This window comes from Melospiza georgiana, chromosome 16 (assembly GCF_028018845.1).
Source record: "Melospiza georgiana isolate bMelGeo1 chromosome 16, bMelGeo1.pri, whole genome shotgun sequence".
In the NCBI taxonomy this organism is placed as follows: domain Eukaryota; kingdom Metazoa; phylum Chordata; class Aves; order Passeriformes; family Passerellidae; genus Melospiza; species Melospiza georgiana.
Genome location: NC_080445.1, coordinates 1,143,907 through 1,166,356, shown reverse-complemented (window position 1 = coordinate 1,166,356; position 22,450 = coordinate 1,143,907). Strand labels below are relative to the sequence as shown.

Genomic DNA, 22,450 nt, shown 5'->3' with positions numbered 1-22,450 from the left:
GGTTTATGTATTTAGTCAATAAATATGCTGTCTTTAAGGGAGAGACATTTATGCTTTGGCTTCTAAACAGATGCAGCATTTCTGAGTTCCTCAGAGCCCAGGATCATAAAAATGAGGCAGCAGAGCAGAATGAGGAAGCAGCAGGATCCTGGTCTGCTGCTCTCCTGCAGCCCAGCCAGGCTTTAGGGACTGCAGCTTTGTCTCTGGGGAGGGCAGCAGCCTCTGAACCTCATCTTGCAGCTTTCATGGCTGGATTTCCTGCTGCCCCTCTGCCCTCCTGCATTGCCTTTGTCTGGCCCTGGCTCTGAGCTCACCCATTTCACCCAGGGCAGGCACACAGAACGCAGCTCCCGAGGCTCACGTGGAACATGAGGAAAAGTGTTTTTCCCACAAGGTGCAGGAGAGGAGCTCAGCAGAGTCTGGTCACGCAGCTTTCCCTGTTCCCTGGGCAGTGGGAGAGAGTCCCTTTTCCAGTGGGCAGCCAGGGATCTCCAGAGCTCCTTCCAGCCAACACTCCTCATGGCTAGGGACTGACAGGGGCTGCAGCCAGGCCTTGGCGAGTGTGGCACGTGCAGATGCTCATCCACCATGCCTCGTCTGAAGTGTCTGGCTTCATTCTTCCATTTCCTTGTCCAAGCATGCATTCTGCTCATTGAAGACCTTTATTCCTCCTCTCTGCACCTTTTCCAGTCCAGCAGCAGCATCTCTCCCAGAGTAACCCCTCAGTGGCTGCACTCCCAGCTGCACTGGCTCCTCGGATGCAGCCTCCCCACGGTCTGCAGCCTCCAGTGGTGCTTTGACACCGAATGGCACCTTGGCTACGTGCTGCTGGTTGCCATTCCACCCTGGGAGACGTGCTGTGGTTAATATTCCAGCAGCAGCACTCCCTCCAAGCCAATCCCAGGGCTGCCATGACAGAGGATCTCTCTGGATTGGTGCTCAGTGTGTGCTCTGCTCTCCCCTCCCGAGCAGGAAGCGGCAGAGCCGGGCTCACAGAGAATTCAATAGAAGGAAGTCTCCGCACTTACGCAAAGAAATTTGGCAGAAGTTAGATAGCGAGTGCAACAACAAGTGCTGCTGCAGAGATTAGAGGCATTGCAGGAGCTGGAGCGGTCTCTGGGGGAGATTTGCAGAGCTTTCCATGAAGGATTAGTTCTTGCAGGCCGTTGCTTTGCGGGTGTGCACGGTAAGTGTGCAGGGAACGCACCTTGGAAGAGGTGATGTGCTTGGAATGTCGGCGCCAGCCTGGCTTAGGGATGAAACCCCAGTGACTCCTGTCTGTGGGCACGGGGCAGGGCAGGGCACACAGCAGCAGGGCCGCTCGGTGAAGTGTTGTGGAGGGGGAGAGCTGAGCCCGGGGGCCCTGCCTGCAGCTGGGGAACGATGGCACTGACCAGAGCTGCCCTGTGTCCGCAGCCTCCCATCAGCACCCCGCGCCGCTCCGACTCCGCCATCTCCGTCCGCTCCCTGCACTCCGAGTCCAACATGTCCCTGCGCTCCACGTTCTCGCTCCACGAGGAAGAGGAGGAGCCAGTAGGTATTTGGGGTTGCCTCAAGGAGCAGGATTGGGAAGCTCAGTGTCAGAGTAACTTAGTGGGCTGTTGTGAGTACGCGGAGCTCTTGGGGCCGATTTTGTGCGGTGCCTGCCTCAGGCTCCTGCTTTTCACTTTGTTTCCACCACTGACTTTGCTTCCTCCTGTACCACTTCCCTGCCTGGAAAGCAAGGACAATGGTGAGGCTTTTCTGCTTCCCAGAAAAACTGTAAGTCTGTGCAAAAGTCCTGCTTGATTCCCTGGCCCAGCAGCAGAGCAGGGTGGGTTGCAAAGCTCAGGCTGGTGGTCTGGCCCCAGGCAGCAAAAAAATACAATTCCCCATGGATTTGGAGCCCCATCCCCATTCAGGGCTGTGTGGCACCCCACAGACTTGATTGTAAGCCCCAGGAGGGTGCAAGGAATTGTCTGCATGCTGGGGGAGGAAACTTTTAAACTGAGCTTAGCTTGTGACCCAGTAACCAACCCCAAACTGGATGAATAAGAGGTCAGGCAGTGTTCTGCCACTGATCTAGGATAAGAGTTTGTTTCATATTAGGGAACCCAGGGGGCTGTGTTTGCATTTCTGAGAGCAGCACAGGATGAAAAGACAGAGGGAACTGCAGAGATTGATTGGAAATGCTCTGAAATGTGAGCATGGAGAGCCGTGGTGCTCTGGGAGGACGTGCTTGGAGCCCTGTGCTGCCTGTCCTAGTTGGTAAACAAAACTGGGGAGATGGGCCCATTGCAGCAGAAACAATGCTGTTTCTGCTTCCTGAGGAGTGAAGGAGCCCTTCCTTCAGAATGCTTCAAAAGCACAAGAGTGCAGGCTGCTTTAAAATTGCTCTCAAGCTCAGGCTTAGTACAATTTTGATAACTCCATGCTTAGGCCTACCAAGGAGAAAGTCCCAGCCAGAGCAGCTCATGCAGTTCTGGTGACTGAATCACTGGAGTTGGTCTGTGCAGTTTGCTGTCAGGTGCTGATCCTGCCAGATGCTGTTGGCCCCCAGTTTGTGATGAGCTGAGCGAGGGTCTCCAGCCATTCCCAAGTTCATTCTTTCCCTACTGGAACTCAGCAGATCCAGACAGAATTTTATGTTGAGACCATGGAAAACCCTCAGTGTGCCCCAGGCTCCCCGAGGCTCAGCACGGAGGGGTTGTGTTATTCCTCCTGCAGAGCTGCAGGCTCTTGGTTTGGACTAATCCCTGCTGTGTGTGTCCCTGTGTGTGCCCTGCAGGAGCCCCTGGTGTTTGCAGAGCAGCCCTCTGTGAAGCTGTGCTGCCAGCTGTGCTGCAGTGTCTTCAAGGATCCCGTCATCACAACCTGTGGGGTAAGCATGGCCCTCCCAAACACCCTGGCTGAGCCACGCTCAAGCCTGGACTGTCCCCTCTGTCTCTCCCTGGGGACTGCCAAGCAAAACTAAGGTGGGATGGCTTTTCCCAGGAGAGCTGGACTGCCAACCACCCCATCCTGGCCATGTTCAGTCTCCTTGCTGTGGCTTCCATGAGGTCAAAAACTCCTTCTGAAGGGCTCTGCAGGAGCTCCTGGGCACCCCAGGAATGGCTGTGCTTCAGTTGTGAAGGAAGTGTTGCTTATAAAACAAGAATGGCTTGAAGCTTCATTTAGTTAATGCTTGCACAGGGATTTGAGATCCTCAAATGAAAGGCACGGGGTGTTATGAATATTCTTCTGGATTCCATTTTACTGGGGTTTAATAGAAGCTGTATATTATTGCTGTGCTCCTTGTGAAGAAAGATGGCTTTGAGGCGGCTCTAATGCTTGTGACGTGGTCTGATCACCAGGATGGGGCTGTAGCAGCAGCAGCAGAGCTCAGGGTTGTTTATTGCAGCGAGGGTGCCATTCCCCAAAAGCGCTGGAAGCTGCTGCAGTTTGGCTGCACCATTCCAGTGAGCAGCTCTGCACAGAGACACTGAGATTTAGTGGTTAATGTGGAAAAAGGCCCACTGCAGGAAGCAGCCTGGCTTCATCTGCAGTCCTGCTCTGGAGGGAGCTCAGTGCAGCTGTGCCGGGCAGGAAAAGGCCATGGGAGCAGGGCAGCAGATAACAGCTCCAGAGGGGGACCCACAGCCCTGCCAAGAGCTGGCTCCCTGGCCAGGGAACGTGGCTGAGGAGGCTCCAGGGAATGCACAGGGCAGGATCAGGACCAGTGAAAGCTGCAGCCTTTGTGTTCATCAGTGTGTTAGACTGTGCTTGCTGCTTTGTCAAGTTAAACTGTCACAACGGAGAGGGGAGCTATTTAAAGTGCTCACATTTACAGAGCATTTAATGGGCTTACAAACCAGCTGTTCCTTCTGCCTGGCAGCAGGACAGGGCTGCCTCTGCTGCCTTGAGAGGGCTCCAGAGGGATGGCTGTGGTGGGCTGGCTGGGCAAGGACAGGGAGAGGCACAGGGGACAGCCCAGGCTTCCCCTTCCCCAAGGGCTTCTCAGGGGAGTGAGAGGGGTGACATGGGCTACAGGGGAGGGTGAAACCCATAGAGAAACCCTGTGCAGATGTGGAGGGTAGGAGAGACTTGGATGTGTCCAAGAGCAGGCTGGATGGAGCTCTGAGCCTTGGTCTGGTGGGAGGTGTCCCTGCCCATGGCAGGGAATTGGAACTTGATCTCTAAGATCCCTTCCAACCCAAACCATTCCAGGATTCTGTGATCCCATGAATGTCAGTGTGGCAGAACACACCCTGGGCTTTGGCTTGCGCCACAATCACGGACTGATCCTGAATGGGGAGAAGGTCAAAGCTCCAAACTGTGTGTTCGGGACCTGTGCTTCCCCCTGAGCAAGCAGCTGGGGTTTGCCCTGGGCTAGCACACGCAGAGCAGCTGCTGAGGCTCTGAGCCCAGGCTGTGCTGTGTCCCCCCTTTCCCAGGGGCAGCCACAGGGAATCATTTGCCCTCTGGTTTTATGCTGACGCTGCTGTTGCTCTCTGTCTCCACAGCACACGTTTTGCAGGAGATGTGCCTTAACATCTGGTGAGTACAGAGCTGTTCTTGTGTGATGCAGCCAGAGCACACTTATTTTCTGGTTGATTTGCTTTCACCTGAAGAGAAACCTGCAGAAAAATGTCCACAGGGCTTAAAACAAGCTGTCAGTGGATGTGGCACTGCAGCAGTGAGGGGCTGGGGGCCAGTGGTGCACTCTGGAGCATGGGCTGGGCACAGGATGTTCTCAGATCCTGGAAAATGCACTGGATAATCCCAGGATAATACATGTCTCGCCCAGAGCTGACCCACTGATTTCAAACTGAAAGCTTTCTGTGGCTGCCTGGATAAAGAAGCAGGGGCCACGTTTGGCATCAATTCCTTCTCTCCATCCCCTCAGTGCCAGGGCTCTGGCCCCTGACTGAGCCCCACTGAGCTGCTTTAGCTCACCCAGCTCTTCCAGAGCCCTGGGAGAGCCCAAGCTCCTGGCTGCTGGCCTGGGCTAACCAGCTCCCACTTGGGTTGGACTCTGGCTGCAAAGAAAAGACTTTTTTTGGCACAAGCCTGTGCCCTTCTTGGCAAGCTGTTGTTCAGCACAGAGCCAAGCCATTGGCATTACCAGAACAGTGAGCCCTGAGGAGGCTCCCTGGGGAGTCCTGCAAAGCAGCAGCTCTTTCTGCCTTAAGATTTTTGTGTTCCACACACAAGAGGTCCCTCTGCTTTGCATGTTAATCCCCTCACTGTGCTCTGCTATATCAACCCCAGCCCACAGATTTATGGCAAAAGGCTTTGCAATTGCAATCCCCATGCCTGGAGTGTTCCACGAACAGCTGGATGTGGCAGAGCTCAGTTGATGAGGTGGTGATCAGTCCAAGGCTTGGACTCGATGATCTTGGAGGTGTTTTCCAAGCTGAAGGATCCTGGGTTTCAATGGTGGCTGGCAGCAGGAGCTGAGCCCAGGCCTGGGTGAGGAGCAGGTTATGGCTGGGGGATCTGGTGATTGGTGCTCACTGCCTGTGAACACTCACCCTTCAGCCAGCACAAGGCATCAGTGTGGGCTCCTTTCACTGGCAGCTCCCTCAATCATTATGCATTAACATAAACTGTAACTTTCCCACACTCCGAGACAACCAAAGACGATGGCTGGCATGTTCCTGGTGAATATTCCTGGCTCTTTCCATGGCCACTCACCTGGGACTTGGCTGACCCCACCTGGGAAAGCACAAACCACAATTTGCACGCAAGGGCTCTGGCAGACGCCAGTGCCCCGTCTCAGCCCTCAGTGACTGTGCCATCCTTCCCTCCCTGGCAGAGAAGTGCCCCGTGGACAACGCCAAGCTGACGGTGGTGGTGAACAACATCGCGGTGGCCGAGCAGATCGGGGAGCTGTTCATCCACTGCAAGTACGGCTGCCGGCCTGCCGCCAGCAGCAAGAGCCCTGCCTTCGAGGTGGACCCCCGGGGCTGCCCCTTCACCATCAAACTCAGTGCCAGGAAGTGAGTGCTCCTTCCAGGGATCCTCTCCAGGGAGAGGGCACTGCCAGCCCAGCCTGCCATGTGGCTCCAGGGCACTGCCAGCCTGGCATGCCCTGCAGCTCCAGGGCTGTGCCAGCCCAGCCTGCCCAAGCTGCCCTGCAGCTCCGGGGCTGTGCCAGCCCAGCCTGCCCAAGCTGCCCCGCGGCTCCGGGGCTGTGCCAGCCCAGCCTGCCCAAGCTGCCCTGCAGCTCCGGGGCTGTGCCAGCCCAGCCTGCCATGTGGCTCCAGGGCACTGCCAGCCTGCCCAAGCTGCCCCGTGGCTCCAGGGCTGTGCCAGCCCAGCCTGCCCAAGCTGCCCTGCAGCTCCAGGGCTGTGCCAGCCCAGCCTGCCCAAGCTGCCCTGCAGCTCCAGAGCTGTGCCAGCCCAGCCTGCCCAAGCTGCCCTGCAGCTCCAGGGCCATGCAGCTCCTGCCAGCACTGCTCTGTCTCGCTGTGCCAAGGAAATGGGCAGGGTGGCTTCAGGGCACAGCTCAGGGCTGGTGTCAGAAGGAGCACACAGTTTTCTGCTCCCTGAGTGGCAGCACTGGGACAGGGGGTGCATTGAGAGCAACCATCTCACATCTGGGATGAAACTCCATGGCTGAGGTCAAGTAGAGAACTCGGGATTCTTTTTGTTATCTTCATTATATCCTATGAATTTGGAATCTATCTCCCTCCCCATCCCTGTTTTCCTTGTCCATTCCTGTTGTTGATGGCTGGCTGAAGGCTCAGCCCATCAGCTGCAGAAGTAGATGTGCCCTGTGAAAATGTGGCCTATTATTACTCTCAATTTTCTGGCCAAATGAGAACTTAAAGCTGGAATTGCAGCCTCAGAGCAGGGGGCTTTGGATCATCTGACAGCCTCCCAGGGCTGGTTTGCTCCTCTCCTGAGGATCTGTGTTGTTCCCAATAATTTTTGCTCGTTGCTGATTTTCCTGCCTTTGTTTCTCTCCGTGCACAGGGATCATGAGAGCAGCTGTGATTACAGGCCCGTGCGCTGCCCCAACAACCCCAGCTGCCCTCCCCTCCTCAAAATGAACCTGGAGGCTCACCTGAAGGAGTGTGAGCACATCAAGTGTCCCCACTCCAAATACGGGTAAGGAGCTGATGCTTTGGGATGGGGAACTGCACTGAGCTCATGACTGAGCTGCTTTTGCCTGCTGCAGCCTTGGGGTGGCCTGAGGCTCTGAGCAGCTCTCCTCAGTGCTCTGCATTGGCCTGAGGCTGAGCTGGGGCTTCCAGGGGTGGCAGGAGGCAGCCCTGGAGCCTCGGGGTGGGAACAGCAGGTCATGGTGAGGAGGAGGGTGAGGAGGGTGAGTGCACAGGCAGAAGAGCTGGAGGAGTCAGAGCACGAAGAGAGGGAGGTGAGAACAAGAGTAATTTGAGCACCATGGCTGTGTCTTGCCAGCCAGGCCTTGTCCCAGACAAGGGAAGTGCTGATCCACCCCAGAGGGTTCCCCGTCACCCGAGCCCCAGGGCAGCCCCTGCTTGGGTTTACTGTTGCAGGGAGAGTTCACAGAAAGTTCTTCCGTCACTGGCACAGGGCAGTGGAGGAGTGCCCATCCCCAGGGGATTTAAATGCCATGTAGATGTGGCACTTGGGGACGTGGGTTAGTGGTGGCCTTGGGGCACAAACGCACTCGATGATCTTAGAGGTGTTTTCCAACCTCAGCAGTTCTATGATTCCATGATCCTGAGCCATGTCTTGGCAGAGGCAGAGCAAGGCAAGTCCTGGCAGAGCAGCCCTGACTCTGTGCCATGCTGCAGGCCCAAGGCAGCATCTGCTGAGGTCAGCTGCAGTTTTTTCCACTGGTTTTGATGGCTCCTGGTGAGCCCAACAAACTGACACCACCCTCTGTCTCCTGCCCAAGATCTGCTTTTCCTTGCAACTTCCCAGACAGACAGTGCAGTTTGGGGCCAGTGCCCTGGCTGGAAGAATGGGAGCTGCTTGGCCTCTCTTGTCCTGCAGTTGCCTCTCCCAGCAGGATCACAGAATCATTAAAACTGGAAAGGACCTCCACGATGATCAAGTCCACCCTTTGAAGGATCAGGAACCACAGAATCCCTGCTGCTGGCAGGAGGAGCAGGACAGCTGGGGACCCACACGGGCTGAGCCAGGAGTCTCGAGGAGAGCCCTGCTCCAGCCAGCACCTGCCTTCCCCCAGGTGTGCCTTCATAGGGAACCAGGACACCTACGAGACCCACCTGGAGACGTGCAAGTTCGAGGGGCTGAAGGAGTTCCTGCAGCAGACGGACGATCGCTTCCACGAGATGCAGGTGGCCATGGCCCAGAAGGACCAGGAGATCGCCTTCCTGCGCTCCATGCTGGGCAAGCTCTCGGAGAAAATCGACCAGCTGGAGAAGAACCTGGAGCTGAAGTTTGGTGAGTGTGCAGCACACGAGCTGTGTGCTCAGAGCTGCAGGGACAGGGCTGCCCTTGGGTGCTGCATTGCAGGGCTGCTCTCCCTGCTGATGGCAGCGGCGTGTTCCCAGGCTGGGGGCAGTGGGTGCCCTCTGCCTGTTCCCTGGGGTGCCAGCAGTGGCTCTGCAGTGACTGTGGGCCTGTCCCTGTCTCACAGATGTGCTGGATGAGAACCAGAGCAAGCTGAGCGAGGACCTGATGGAATTCCGCAGGGACGCCTCCATGCTGAACGTGAGGAGGGACCCTGGGCTGGGGTTACCTGGCTCTGCCCCTGCCTGGGCTTCCCTGCAGTGGGGGGAGCCTCTGGGGAGAGCCTTGTGCTCCAAAGCCTGGGCCTTTTACAGGGCATTGTCCCCAGAAAGCAGGGAGAAGATGGGCAGATCCAAGCAGTGTGGGGAATTGCAGAGTGAGGACAGGACAGTGTATTCTGAGAGGTATTTCTGGGCCTCTCTGAGTACTGAGAGTTTAGTGCTGGTGTGAGGTGCTGTCAGAGCCCTGTGGCCTCTGGAGGGAGGTGGCAGAGGGATGTGGCAGTCACAGAGTAGAGCAGAGACCTCTTTGATGGCCTCAGGGGATGAGTTGGCTGCTCAGGAAGGGCCCTGTGGGAGTCACAAAGACAAGAGGGGTTGGAGCAGTGGAGGGGACAGTCCTAAATCCGTGTCCAGGCCACGCTGGCCTGGACGGCCCCACAGCTCACACAGCCTGTTGTGTGTTTCAGGACGAGCTCTCCCACATCAATGCTCGGCTCAACATGGGCATCCTTGGATGTGAGTATCCCCCCTGTGGCCTGGGCTGGGTGTGGGGAGCCCAGGGAGCCCTCCTGGCTGCTCTCAGAGCTGTGCAGGGCAGCAGCACTGCCCTCCCTCCCTCACCTGGCTCTCCTCTCTGCAGCCTATGATCCTCAGCAGATCTTCAAGTGCAAGGGGACCTTTGTGGGCCACCAGGGCCCCGTGTGGTGTCTGTGTGTGTACTCCATAGGAGACTTGCTCTTCAGTGGCTCCTCAGACAAAACCATTAAGGTGAGAGCTTCCCTCTTCCATGCCCCTTCTGCATTTGCACGTGGAACAGAAGCTGAGTTCGTTTGTGGGGTGGGTGGATGTTGCTTCCTAAAGTTTCCTCCCAAGAATCAAATGATTCTTTATGATTATAGCTGGACAAAATTATCTGCAAGGAAACATTATGTGCTAGTGAAATTGAGAGACAAGCAGAGATCTTTGCAAGGCCAAGATTAGAATCTCATTCCTGCAGCTGCTGGTTTTGCTTTATGTGGCATTTAGGGTATTCAGGACTATTTCAGCTTCTGATTTTATGTTCCTTTGTCATAAAAAGTCATCTTTGGACAAAACATTGGTCCCTGATCCGATGTGTCCTTTCCCTGTTTTTTATGGCACGGTTGTTTTCCTTTGTCCTGTTTTCAGTAGCTCAGACTGACAGCACTGCCCCAGTGCAGCCTCAGCAGCCCTGCCCAGTGCCACTGTGGTGGCTGCTGGCCAGGCTGGGGACACCATGGCTGCCACAGCTGACCCTGCCAGGAGCAGAGCTGTGCTTCAGCTTCCTTGCTTGTAGGGCCACGTGGAGGGAAATGGATATTGCTGTACATTAGGGCTGGAGAGCAGATTCTCCCCTGCTCTGCTCTGGGCACCACATTCCTCCTGAGAGAGGATTCCTCCCTGTGTGCTCAGGGAAAAGCCTCTGCAGTGGCAGGGGAAGCTGTGCTGTGCCACTGGAGCCCTGGCATGGGTGGGAAGTGCTGCAGCAGGAGCCTGAGAGCTGCTTCCGTGTCAGAGTGTGGTGCTGGCCTGGGCTGAGGGAGCAGAGCTGGAGCAGCTGCTGGCCTGTGTCTCATTAGCTTCAGCCTGGCCCTCTGCAACCCTTTCCCTGTGCTAGCCAGGCCTGCAGGGCTGGGAGCTGCCAGGCACTGAGTGCTGAGGTGCCAGGCAGTGCCCAGGTGCCAGGCAGCCTGTTTCCTCCTCTGGCTGCTGCCATGCTGCCCAGGCTCCAGCCCCGTGTTCTCTGTTAGGTGTGGGATACCTGTACCACGTACAAGTGCCAAAAGACCCTGGAGGGTCACGATGGAATTGTGCTGGCTCTCTGCATCCAGGGGTGAGTGAGGAGGGGCACCCGTCCCTGGGGAGAGTGGGGGACAGCCCTGGCACCCCTGAGCATGCCCTCACACTCCCCATCCTGTGTCCTGCCTGTGCCATGGCACTGTCCCTCGGTGACCCCCTTGTGTCGTTGCAGGAACAAGCTGTACAGTGGCTCTGCTGACTGCACCATCATCGTGAGTACAGGGCACCCACAGCAGCAGGGACTGCCCCTCCTCTGCCAGGGAGCACTGAGAACCCTCCTGTGCTGGATCCACCCCTGGGGTGGGCTTGGGGCTTTCCTGCAGGCTGCGTTTCCCACTCCCAGCTCCTCCCTGGCAGCAGGGGGCTGCTGCTCTGGGCTGGGGCAGGGCAGCCTGCCCAGCCCCTCATGGGCTCTGCTTTGGTGGGCTTGACAGTGATCTTAGAGGGCTTTTCCCTCCTAAGCCGTTCCATGATTCTTGTTTTAGGTCTGGGATATTCAGAACCTGCAGAAGGTGAACACGATCCGAGCACACGACAATCCTGTTTGCACTTTGGTCTCCTCACACAACATGCTCTTCAGTGGCTCCCTCAAAGCCATCAAGGTGCAGCTCCAGGGCCCCTCTGGGGCTGCTTGGGGATCAGGGACACAAACTCTGAGGCAGAAGTGTCCAAAGAGGAAGGAAGTGCCATTTTTGAGCTGTGGGTGGCCTTGTTGCTAAGGTCTCCTGAGCCACAGGGCAGCCAGCACTGCAGAGGTTTAGCCTTGCTCTGTGCTCAAGGGAAAGCTGTTCTCTGGCTGCAGAAGCACTGGATTTCTTCCAGCTCTAAACCTGAGGCTGCAGCTGCAGTATCCTGGCAGTTCCTGAGCCTGTGTGTCCTCAGGCCCCCAGCAGACCTGCCCAGACTATTGGGAATTGTGTCTGGGCTCCAGAACTGGCTGCAGATTCAGGCTGTCTGTTTTGAAACCACCTCCAAAGGATCTTGAGTCTGCATTCCCTACCTAAAACATGCAGAAACCAGAAACAGCTTTTCAGGCTGCCCTTTAAAGCCTTGGCTAGATTCCTGTGGTTGTGCTTCCAGCTCCTGGTGAGACAGCTTATGGGCCCGTCCATCTGTAAGAGGACTGTGCTCTTTTCTTTATCTGGGGCCTGGAGTGCTTCAGCTCTGGAGAGGGCTCAAGGCTGGAGCAGCCACACAGCACAAGGAGAATTTGGGGCCTTTTGGGTTTGTCATGCCTGGCCACTTGCTGCCAATGAGGCAGGCAGGCTCAGAGTGGGGGGAGTGAGCTCTGCCAGTCCCTGTGTGCCAGGGTGGCAGGGGAAGTGCAGGGCAGCTCCTTGCTGCAGCTGTGCTTTGGGCTTTGCAGCGTGGCTCTGCTGGGGAAGGGTCTCTGCCAGCAGTAATGCAGGCTCCAGGCTGGCTCCCTCAGGGAATGTGCTTGCTCAGCAGTTTCTGCATTTTAACTGCAAGTCAGTGGGATCAGGCAGCTCCCATCAGGCAGGAGAGCTGGCACAAGGATCCCCACAAGGGCTGTGAGGGAGGGTGGGCACTGCTGTGTCCTGCCCAGCCCCACTGAGCTTCCTCCCCCTGTGTGTGCCCCTGCTTTCCACAGGTGTGGGATATTGTGGGAACTGAGCTCAAGCTGAAGAAGGAGCTGACAGGTCTCAACCACTGGGTTCGAGCGCTGGTGGCTTCCCAGAACTACCTGTACAGTGGATCCTACCAGACCATCAAGGTGGGGCTGAGCACTGGGGACACCCTGAGCCCCTCTCCCTGTCCCTCTCTGGGCTCTGCACTGGGGCAGCAGCACCTGAGGCAGCTGCTGGGATGTGAGAGCACTGCTGACACGTGGGGTTTTCCTGTGCTGATTGCATCTCTGGGCTTTGGGAGCTGCTGGGGAGGCTCCCTGGGACAAACTGGGGCCTCAGCCCTGGCGCCTCGAGGCTGCTGCAGCCTTATCTGCCCTGACACTCCTGCTGATAACGGGGGAAGGTCACTGCCTGGCTGCAGAGCGACCATGAATCCGTGCGAGGGTTCCCAGTGCCCTCCCTCCTCTGTGCTGGCTCAGGTTCTGATGAATAGGTCACCTCTCAGGGGTCAGCTGTCTGGGGGACACAGGAAAATTGGAAGTTGCCCTTCTCAGGGTTAATGAATCTCTGTTAATTTGTCTGTGATGGGTTTTAGTGCTATCAAGGACTGGGCTGTGTGTGCAGTCACACACAGAGGGTGTGAAGTCTCCACACAACCTTTCCAGCTTGGATATTTAAAGTTGGGCAGCTAAATAAGATAACAGGGATTTGCTCTGCAGTGCTGAATGTTCCCAGCTGGATAGGGTGGTCCCTAAAGGTGTGATCTGGGCACACGGGGAGCCAGGCTGGCTCTGTGCATGGCAGAATGGCTGCAAGGGATCTCCCCTGGGAGAAGGGTCTCATAATGCCTCTGCTCCATCTCCCCCAGATCTGGGACATCCGGAACCTGGAGTGTGTGCACGTGCTGCAGACGTCGGGAGGCAGCGTCTACTCCATCGCCGTGACCAACCACCACATCGTGTGTGGCACCTACGAGAACCTCATCCACGTATGGCACGGGGCCTGGGGATGGGCACAGGGGAACCTCATCTACGTATGGCACGGGCAGAGGGCCTGGGGATGGGCACAGGGCCTGGGGATGGGCACAGAGGAACCTCATCTACGTATGGCACGGGCACGGGGCCTGGGGGTGGGCACAGGGGAACCTCATCCACGTATGGCACGGGCACGGGGCCTGGGGATGGGCACAGGGGAACCTCATCCACGTATGGCATGGGGCACAGGGCTTGGGGATGGGCACAGGGGAACCTCATCCACATATGGCACGGGCACGGGGCCTGGGGATGGGCACAGGGCCTGGGGATGGGCACAGGGGAACCTCATCCACATATGGCACGGGCACAGGGCCTGGGGATGGGCACAGGGGAACCTCATCCACATATGGCATTGGGCACAGGGCTTGGGGATGGGCACAGGGGAACCTCATCCATGTATGGCACGGGCACAGGGCCTGGGGATGGGCACAGGGGAACCTCATCTACATATGGCACGGGCACAGGGCCTGGGGATGGGCACAGGGCCTGGGGATGGGCACAGGGGAACCTCATCCATGTATGGCATTGGGCACAGGGCTTGGGGATGGGCACAGGGCCTGGGGATGGGCACAGGGGAACCTCATCTACGTATGGCATGGGCACAGGGCTTGGGCATGGGCACAGGGCTTGGGGATGGGCACAGAGGAACCTCATCCACGTATGGCACGGGCAGAGGGCCTGGGGATGGGCACAGGGGAACCTCATCCATGTATGGCATGGGCACCTGGCTCTGCTCATCCCCTCGGGCACCGCACCCCCCTGGCACTGTGCATGGAGGCAGGAGCAGCTCCCAGAGGGGAGCTGGGTGGCCTCAGCACAGCGTGATGCCCAAGCCCAGCTGTCCCCACAGGTGTGGGACATCGAGACCAAGGAGCAGGTGCGCACGCTGACCGGGCACGTGGGCACGGTCTACGCCCTCGCCGTCATCTCCACGCCCGATCAAACCAAAGTCTTCAGCGCGTCCTACGACCGCTCGCTCAGGGTGCGTGTGGGGCTGGACACAGGGTCTGACACAGCCCAGGGGCCCCGAGGGAAGGGTGGCGGGAACCCCAGGGGCCTCTGTGTGTCACCTGTGTCACCCGTGTCACCCGTGTCACCCGGGACATGCAGCATCCCTGTCCCTCATGGTGCTCCGGGCTGAGCTGGGCTCATCTCCCCGTGTGTCCCCGCAGGTGTGGAGCATGGACAACATGATCTGCACCCAGACCCTGCTGCGCCACCAGGGCAGTGTCACCGCCCTGGCCGTGTCCCGCGGCCGCCTCTTCTCCGGTGCCGTGGACAGCACTGTCAAGGTGGGTCTGCTCAGGCTGCTCCTGCTGGTCTGGGCTCAGTCAGGGCATTAAATGAGTTAGGAGTCAGAGTGACAGGAGGGGTGGGGACAGGTGAGGGTTCAGCTCTGCTGCCAGAGAACAAGTGACCAGACAAGAGGACATAACCTCCAGCTGGGCCAGGGGAGGTTCAGGTTGGACGTCAGGAAGAATTTGTTCATGGAAAGGGTTGCTAGGGAAGGGGCTGTCCAGGGAGGTGGTGGAGTCCTCATCCTGGAGGTGGCACTCAGTGCTCTGGGCTGGGTGACAAGGTAGGGACCAGTCACAGGTTGGATATGATGATCTCGGAGGTCATTTCCAACCTTAACGATTCTGGGATTCTCTGAAACAAGGGGATGGTTCTCCAGGGGCAGGAGGTTTCTCTCCTGACAGTGTTGTGGATGCTGGCAGTGCAGAGGGAAGCTCTGTGGGGATGAGGAGAAGCCCCCAGGGCTGCTCAGGAGTCACTGCCTGCGGTGCCATCGTCTGTCCGCAGGTCTGGACGTGCTAACGAGAGCGTCACACGAGTCCTGCACACTGAAAGACCAAAAACTCTCCCCTCCATCGGCCTGCGGGTGACCACACCACTGAAACGACTGCTGCAGCTCCTCCTGCACCAACCACTGCCTGCTGCTGCTGCCCCTCGGCCGGCGGCTCTGCGGACGGCTCTGCCCCACGGACGCTCCAGGTGTTCCCTCAGATTGCCCCAGATGATGGAAAAGAGGAAGCTCTTCCAGTGCCAGTGCCCTCCTCTGCCTGTGTCCCCCCAGCTAGGGACACCCCCAGGCTGGCGCTGGGGTGACACTGGGCCTGGGGGCTCAGAGCCAGTGCCAGGACTGGGCAGATCCGTGTGTCCTGTGGGGACGGGCTGGGCCCCTGTCCGTGGCAGGACTGAGCTTTAGGCCGTACCCTGGGTGGGCACCCGACCCCTGTCTGTCTCTAGTATTTAATTTACTGCCAAGGCGCCGGGCCGATCCAGCTGGGAAGAGGTGTTTCCTTGAGTAGCCAGGTACGATTTTTATTGCCACAGCTAGTTCTCAAATCAAGTTCCACAAGCCCATTGTTCACCACCCTGTAATAATGGTCTCCACATTAAAGACAAAAAGCCTCCGTTGCATTTTTACTCACATTTTCTACTGTTTTTAAGATTGTAATATAGATTTGATTATTTCTTCATTGACAATAAAAGCAGAAAGAGTTGTTCCTGCCCGGTGTGAGTTATTGCAGGGAGCCAGCAGCCAGCACTGGCCCCGTGGGGTGAGAATTGAAGTGCCTGGGCCCTACACTCCACAGGGAACAGCTCCCAGCCAGGCCCCAGCACCCCACAGAGACACCCAGGGGTGCCCTCAGACTGTGCAGCACAAACACCCAGCACGCCACGAGGACTCAGGAAGGCTTGGGGACACAAACAGTGGTGGCAGCCCGGCAGGGGTTTTATTTTTTTATTTTTGTTTAAATATTTGTTGCCAGACTTGGTATAGGAGCAAACGTCTTCACAGCACCACGAGCCATCTACAATTCAGAATAGGAAGAATAAAGACGAGTAGAGGTGAAATCTAAGCACAGAAGAGCAGGGAGCAGCACCAAGATGCAGAGCTGGACAGATGGGATACGATACAGAGTCCATAACTTAATCATAAAAAATATATATATGTATATATCCATCATGTAGAACTTTATGGATTTTTTTTTAGATACATATTTTTTTTTCTTTTCAACAGATATTTTCAGGCGGGTGATTTATTTATTTTTTTAAATTATTTTTAAAGTCTTTTTTTTTTTGTGTTTTGTTGGTTTTTTGTTTTTTTCAAAAGAAATTTCAAAGTTGTGCCAAACACATCTGGATCAGCGACCACAACAGGAGAGACGGGGGGAGACAGGGCAGGGGGGGAGAGGGAAGGAGGGAGAGACCACTCCACGTCTCGAGAGAAAGAAAGGAACAGCAACACTTCTGTTTGGAAACCACAAGCAAAAAATGCATTCATCAGGACTCAAGCGACTGAACCAGACTCCAACTCCAGTTTGTACAGGAATATACAGCGGCGCATCCCGCGGGACGCGCCGGGCACACGCACCCCGCGTGCACACCCACGCACACCCACACGCACCCAGACACAGACCGACAGCAAAAGCGAGGAAAAGAAACCGAACCAAACCCTGAAGACAACTCCAAAGGAAATGAAACACCTCCGGTGTAAGAATTAACAAAAACCTCCATAAAACAAGGCACATCCTTTGAGTTCGTAACGGTGGAAAAAGAAAGACGCGACACTGAATCCCAACGGAAAACCCGACCAGAACCGCTCGCACGTACCTTCCACCCAGAGAAAAGGTAAATATTGTGCTACTCTTAGAATGAGTTTGCCACAAGACACACAGCTTAGTATAATCTAATAGTTTTTCTCAAGCTAAAATCCAGTTTTCTCTTGATTTCTTTTAAACTGCTTTATATATAATTGCTAATATTTTTAAATCTTTTAAATATATATTTGTTAAAGTTTATTTCTTTTTTATTATTTTGGGGTTGGGGGAAATCTGCTTTATATCCTTTTTTTTTTTTATTTTTTTTTCCCCTCCAATAAATTAATACTTTTTTTTTTTTTTAATAGCTTATCACCGTCCTGTCCCCAGGCGGGGAGGGGCCGGGCAGGGGCACGTCCCGCTGCCCCCAGGGCCACCGCCAGCCTTGCCCGCCCCCGCCAACGCCGACCGAGAAAGAAAACAAAGTTTAAAAATCAAAATTAAAAACGGAGCAAAGAAACCCAAGTGCATTTGCCCGCCCGGCCCCGCCACCAGCAAACGCCGTCGGTGACACGCGGCTGGCAGAGCCACCGGGCAGGGCTTGTGCTACATTCGGGCGGCGGTGACCCGCGGCACCACGGCTGCCAGGGTCAGCCCCGAGCCCCCCGAGCCCCGGTGCGGAGCTTTGTGTTGCTTTGTTTCTTCTGTCGGGTTTTATTTCTGTGGTTTTTGTTCGTTTGTTTTTTGCTTCTGCAAAAGGGAGTCCTGCCGGAGCCGGCGCCGAGTCCGTGAGCACAATCCTGAGGTATCTTCTTCTTTGTGCAAACCCCGAGGGACGGGATGTCCGGGAGGGGACGGCTGTACAAAGGGGACGGGGGGAGGGCGGCGGGGCCGGGGGGTCGTGGATCGTTGTGCCCTTGTGCCCACGTAAGCCCTGAGGTTCTCGGGGCCCTGGCGCCCCTCACTCACTCCAGCATGGCATCCAGCTGGTCCGCCAGGTCGTCGAACATGCTGCCGATGTCGTCCAGGATGCTCACGGTGCTCTTCGACTCCACGGCCGAGCTGGAGAGTGACAGAGACGGGTCAGGGCAGGGCATGGTATGGGGACAGGGCACAAGTCCCCTGGGCCCCATGGCACGGCCCTCCTGCCCCTTTGTGCTGCGGTGCCCAGCACTGTGTTCCCAGTGCCGTGGCACGGTGTTCAACCTCCATGTCTCCTGTGTCCCCTCTCCAAGATAGGCCCCAGGGCACCCACATGCCACCCTTGCCCATGCTGCTCCACATGACCTTCAGTGTCACCTCCCCAGGGCAGTTCCAGCCAGGGTCCCCTGGTGCCCCACCAGTGTCCCCCAGCACCACCTCACTCCCACCGTGGTGTCACAGCCTGATCCCTGTGCATGCTCCTTATGGCTTGCTGTGCTCGGTGGCACCGAGTGGCCTCACACCCTCCTGGGGCCCACACCCCACCCCTGCACCCCCTTACTCTGCCGCCTGACTGTCCTCCTGCTTGATCTTCTCCTCCACGGCCTGCAGCGCGGCCGCCAGGGACGCGCTCGTCTCCTCCAGCTTCTGCTGCGCCAGCTCAGGGCCGCCGCTGTCCACGGACGGGCTGGCGATGGTGGAGCGGGGCGGCTTCACGGGCACCTGCTGGGGCTGCGCGCCGGGCGACAGGGGCTTGGCGGGGCTGGAGCAGAGCGAGGGCGGCGTGCTCGAGGGCTTGCCCGCGGGGCTCAGCTGCCGGGCCGGCGACGGCGCCGGCGTGGAGCTGGCGCTCACCGACTGGATGGCGGCGTGGGGCTTGGGGGGCTTGGGCGCCGTGGGGGGCGGCGTGGGCTTGGGGGACACGGGGGGCGGCGTGCCATGGACCCGCTTCACCTCTGCGGAGAGAAGGGAGAGGGGCAGGAGGGCGGCGGGGCCGGCTGCGACCCGCGGCGTCCGCCCCGCGGAGCGCCCGTCCCGGGGGCTGGCGGGGCACCTACCTGGGCTGCCGGGGCTCGGGATGGGCACCTTTTTGGGGACGGGCACGGGCGGGCCGGGCATCTTCTGCGGCGGCTGCGTCAGCACGGGCTTGGGAGACACCGGCGGTTTGAAGGGCTTCTTGGGCTCGGCGGGCGGCGGGGCGAACTCGGGGCCGTCGGGGCGGGCGGCGGGCGGCGGGGTGGGCGGCGGCTCGGCCCCGCTCAGCTCCGAGGCCGGCCGCCGCTTCACGGTGCCGGTGCCGTTCTGGTACACGGCGAGCGTGGTCGGCTCCAGCGCCGGCTCCTTGTCCTTGGCTTTGGGCCGGCGCTTGACGGTGTCGGACTCGGTGAGGACGAAGCGGACGCCGTCCTGCTGGCTCTGCCTGGCCCGGATCCGCCGCTTGAGCGTGGCGCTGGCCTCCACCTTGGCCAGGTCCCCGTGGCGGTGGGCCGGGGACAGCCCCTCGCCCGTCTCCCCGCGGGCCGGCCCCAGGGGCCGCGGCCGCTGCTTGATGGTGAGGGTGCCGTCCTCGGCGAAGGGGATGCCGTCGGGGGAGCCGCCGCGTTCCACCCGCAGCCGCTCGCCGGGGCCGTCGGCGGCCGCCTCCGACCGCACGCTGTCGGCGCGCTCTCGGCGGGCGGCTGCCACCAGCCCGGTGACGGGGCCGCTGATGGTCCGGCGCCGGTTCACCACCTCCCCGTCCAGCCCGATGGCCTCCTTGTGCTTGACGGTGGCCAGCACGGTGGCCACGCGGGCGCGGTCGGGGCTGCCCGGCGGCGGCCCGGGCTGTAGGTAGTAACCCTCGGGCGCCTTGGCCGGCGCCGGCCCCGGCCCGGCTGCCACGTGCGGTTTCTGCAGCGCCAGGGCGCGGGCCCCGCCGCCGATGGACGACATCTCCAGCATGGCCGCGATGCTGCGCACGCTGCCGGCGCTGCCCGTGTCCACGCTGCCGCCCAGGTCGCTCGCCCGCCGCTGCTCCCGGCGGCCCTCGCCCTCGGCGCTCGGGGCTCCCACGGCCGCCTCGCCCTCACCCTCCTTGGGGAAGTCCTCGGCCATGCCGGCGCTGGAGATGGCGGAGCTGGAGCGCTTGGGAGGGGGCGGCGGGGGTCCCTTCTTCTTGGGCCGGACGGCGAAGGACTGGCTGCGGTTGACGTTCTTGTCGCCGCCGGCGGGGGCCCGCACCGAGTGGCTGCGGCCCACGCGGCGCTGCACGGTGGCGTAGGGCCCCGCGTCCGGCACCAGCAGCTCGTCCCGCTCCTGCTCGCTGTCCGAGGCGGCGTAGCGGTTCAGGCTGTGCGCCCGCTTCTTCGGCCTGCCCGGCTCCTCCTCGCCCTCGCCCGCGGGCGGCAGGCAAAGCACGGGCACCGAGACGGGCAGCACGGGCACCCCCGGCGGCGCCGCCTCGCCCTCGGCGGGCTGCGGCAGGACGTAGGCGAAGCCGCGGTGCGTGGGCGACTGGGGCAGGGAGCGGGGCGAGGCCGGGCGCTCGCCGGGCGGCAGCAGCTGCGGGGTGGGCTTCACCTTGGCCGTGGCGTGCGGGGCCGCCGGGCCTTGCGGGGACGAGGGCCGCGCCTTGCCGGGGGTCTGCGGCGGCGTCAGCTGCCCGGCAGAGGCGGGGAAGGGCTGCCGGGGCTTGCCGGGCACCGGGGGCACGCTGGCGCGCTTCACGGGGTGCCCGTGCCGGGGCGGGCGGCTCTCCTTGGCCGGCGCGGGGGGGCTCTCCCCGGCCCCCTCCGCCAGGTACTCCTGGCTCTTGGAGATGGCGGCGGCGGGCGGGCCCCGCGGGCCGTCCCCCAGCAGCTCCTGCGAGCTGCTCATCCCCCGGGCGCGGCCGCCCAGCCCCGGCGGCGAGCGGTAAGCGGGGCCCGCGGGGTTCGGCGCCTTCTCGGGGGGCTCCTCGGGGCCTTCGCCCGTTATGGCCACCTGCAGCTCGCTGCTGAGCTCGCTGTCCTGGAACGTGGTCATCTTGGGCGACTGGCACTCGGGCGGCTCCGGCGGCGGGGACTCGATGGCCAGCACCTCTGGGCTCGGCCCCGACGCCTTCCTCTTCAGCGTGCCCGGCTCGTACTTGCCCAGCTCGGCGCGCTGCAGCTCCGCCAGCTTCTTCACCGCCAGCATCAGCTTCTTCTGGTGGCCTGCGGGCGGCACGTGCCATCAGCGTCACCGCCAAGGGCACCGTGGGCAGCGCCGCGCGCGGGGCCTTACCCAGCTTGGTGATGCCGATCTCCTGCAGGTCCTCCCAGGTGATGTCGGTGATGAAGTCGATGTTCTCGTAGCCGTTCTCCACCAGCACCTTGTAGTACTGGGACAGGCCGATCATGGAGAGCCACAGCGCCAGGTTGGCCTGGGGAGGGTGCAGGGCATGGATCAGGAGCTGGCAGCGGGGTCTGGCCCTGCCACCCAGGCACCCACGGCACACAGGAGAGCCCATCTTGCTCAGGGATCGCAGCCCCAGGGGACTCTCCCTGTCCCTGTGCTGTCCCTGTGCCCCACAAGCATCCTGGCCCATTGCCAGCCCTGTTCCCATGGGAAGCCTCTCACTGTGCCCAGACATTGGGGCAGGAGGGGTGTCACAGTGCCACATCCACCGGGAGGACAACTGGCAGCAGCCCGATGGGCCCTGGGGAGCTGCCGGGACGGAACATGGGCAGCTCTGGGACCATGGAGCCAGCTCCACCCTTGTCCAGTGCCACCCTCCCCCGAAAGACAGGACGGGACTCGTTGCCACCGTGGCTGTGGCTTCTGTCCCCCTGGCCCCGCACGGCCCTCACCGGTTTGTACTCGGGCAGCCACTCGGGGATGCTGAGGTTGTTGATCTCGGAGGCGATCTTCTTCCTGTGGCCCGGCTTGGTGACCCCGATGGCCGTGAGGTCCTGGGGCAGAGAGGGGGGTCAGTGCCGCCCTGCTCCGGCCGCGCCTCCCTCCCACCGCCCCCGGCCCCACCTCCGGCGTCATCCTGCTGATGGTGGTGATGTCGTAGCCGGCGTTGATGAAGTTGGGAGCGTAGAGCTGCAGCTGGAACTTGCAGAGCCACTGGTACACGGCCTCCGAGCTCTGCGGAGAGGGCATAGATGGATGGGGCAGCTCTGGGGATGGGGACCCGCCCTGGGGATGGGGACCCGCCACTGCTGCCCCTGTCCCCCAAGCCGTCCCCACCCCACGCTCCCCACGGCACCCAGCGCTCCCTGCTCACCTTCCCCTCTGATGGAGGCTCCATTTTCTTCAGCTGGGGCTCGGCGGGGGGCTGGGGGGCGTAGGGGGAGCTGGCCACGCTCTGCGACCGCGACGAACCTGCCGGAGGGGCGGCGGTCAGCGCGGCCCCGGCTCCGGCCGAGGGAAGGGAGAGCCGAGCCCTGCCCTGGGCAGGTGCCACAGCCCCGGGCTGGCAGGGCCAAGGCAGGCACAGGAGGGCACGCAGGGCACCCGGCCCAGCACAGCAGCCCGGAGCAGCCGCGGTGCCCCGAGCAGGGTGCTGCTCCTCGGGGAGGGGCAGGAGAGCTGCTGCACCCTGCGCAGCCCTGAGCAGTGGGACCCAGCCAGACCTGTGCCCCAGAGCCAGTGTCCGTGGAGCCCAGGCAGCAGCCAGAGGGGCTCTTGTGCCCAAAATCCTCTGGTCCTACTCCTCTGGCCTTGCCACCCGCCAGGCAGGCTCGCAGGAGCTGCTCATCCCTTGGGCTCCCCCACGGGCATCCCTCCAGGGTAAGGAGGGCTGCCCTGAAATTTTTCCTTCATGTTTCTGATCAGGATGTACAAGAGAAGCCCCTTCCCGCACGCCAGCAGCTGCATCTTCCATGTGTGTGTGCGTGTGCATGTGCGTGTGTGTGTGTGTGCATCCCCCCTGTGTGCGTGTG

At 60.0% G+C, this 22,450-nt stretch overlaps 2 protein-coding genes across 4 annotated transcripts in view; one reads left to right on the top strand and one right to left on the bottom strand.

The window, feature by feature from the left end:
- Nucleotides 1–15,599, top strand: part of TRAF7 (TNF receptor associated factor 7) — a 29,003-nt gene extending 13,404 nt beyond the window's left edge. The window contains exons 1-18 of one of the 2 annotated variants that reach the window (XM_058035956.1): nucleotides 1,041–1,186; nucleotides 1,417–1,533; nucleotides 2,768–2,860; nucleotides 4,482–4,515; nucleotides 5,777–5,960; nucleotides 6,940–7,074; nucleotides 8,144–8,361; nucleotides 8,558–8,631; nucleotides 9,119–9,167; nucleotides 9,292–9,419; nucleotides 10,421–10,503; nucleotides 10,642–10,681; nucleotides 10,955–11,071; nucleotides 12,082–12,204; nucleotides 12,927–13,046; nucleotides 13,943–14,074; nucleotides 14,265–14,384; nucleotides 14,896–15,599. In XM_058035956.1, the coding sequence (XP_057891939.1) occupies nucleotides 1,486–1,533; nucleotides 2,768–2,860; nucleotides 4,482–4,515; nucleotides 5,777–5,960; nucleotides 6,940–7,074; nucleotides 8,144–8,361; nucleotides 8,558–8,631; nucleotides 9,119–9,167; nucleotides 9,292–9,419; nucleotides 10,421–10,503; nucleotides 10,642–10,681; nucleotides 10,955–11,071; nucleotides 12,082–12,204; nucleotides 12,927–13,046; nucleotides 13,943–14,074; nucleotides 14,265–14,384; nucleotides 14,896–14,910 (1,713 nt within the window). In that variant the 5' untranslated portion in view covers nucleotides 1,041–1,186; nucleotides 1,417–1,485 and the 3' untranslated portion in view covers nucleotides 14,911–15,599. Of the gene's footprint in view, nucleotides 1–1,040; nucleotides 1,187–1,416; nucleotides 1,534–2,767; nucleotides 2,861–4,481; nucleotides 4,516–5,776; nucleotides 5,961–6,939; nucleotides 7,075–8,143; nucleotides 8,362–8,557; nucleotides 8,632–9,118; nucleotides 9,168–9,291; nucleotides 9,420–10,420; nucleotides 10,504–10,641; nucleotides 10,682–10,954; nucleotides 11,072–12,081; nucleotides 12,205–12,926; nucleotides 13,047–13,942; nucleotides 14,075–14,264; nucleotides 14,385–14,895 lie in introns of those variants that run through there. The other variant, XM_058035955.1, reaches the window with a different exon arrangement.
- A 90-nt stretch (nucleotides 15,600–15,689) lies between these two features.
- CASKIN1 (CASK interacting protein 1) overlaps nucleotides 15,690–22,450 on the bottom strand; it is a 31,895-nt gene continuing 25,134 nt past the window's right edge. For both annotated transcript variants that reach the window (XM_058035952.1, XM_058035953.1), the window contains 7 exons: nucleotides 21,793–21,890; nucleotides 21,543–21,653; nucleotides 21,371–21,472; nucleotides 20,805–20,943; nucleotides 18,620–20,734; nucleotides 18,124–18,517; nucleotides 15,690–17,702 (listed from right to left, as the gene is read on the bottom strand). In XM_058035952.1, coding sequence (XP_057891935.1) covers nucleotides 17,606–17,702; nucleotides 18,124–18,517; nucleotides 18,620–20,734; nucleotides 20,805–20,943; nucleotides 21,371–21,472; nucleotides 21,543–21,653; nucleotides 21,793–21,890 — 3,056 coding nt within the window. In that variant the 3' untranslated portion in view covers nucleotides 15,690–17,605. The remainder of the gene's footprint in view (nucleotides 17,703–18,123; nucleotides 18,518–18,619; nucleotides 20,735–20,804; nucleotides 20,944–21,370; nucleotides 21,473–21,542; nucleotides 21,654–21,792; nucleotides 21,891–22,450) is intronic.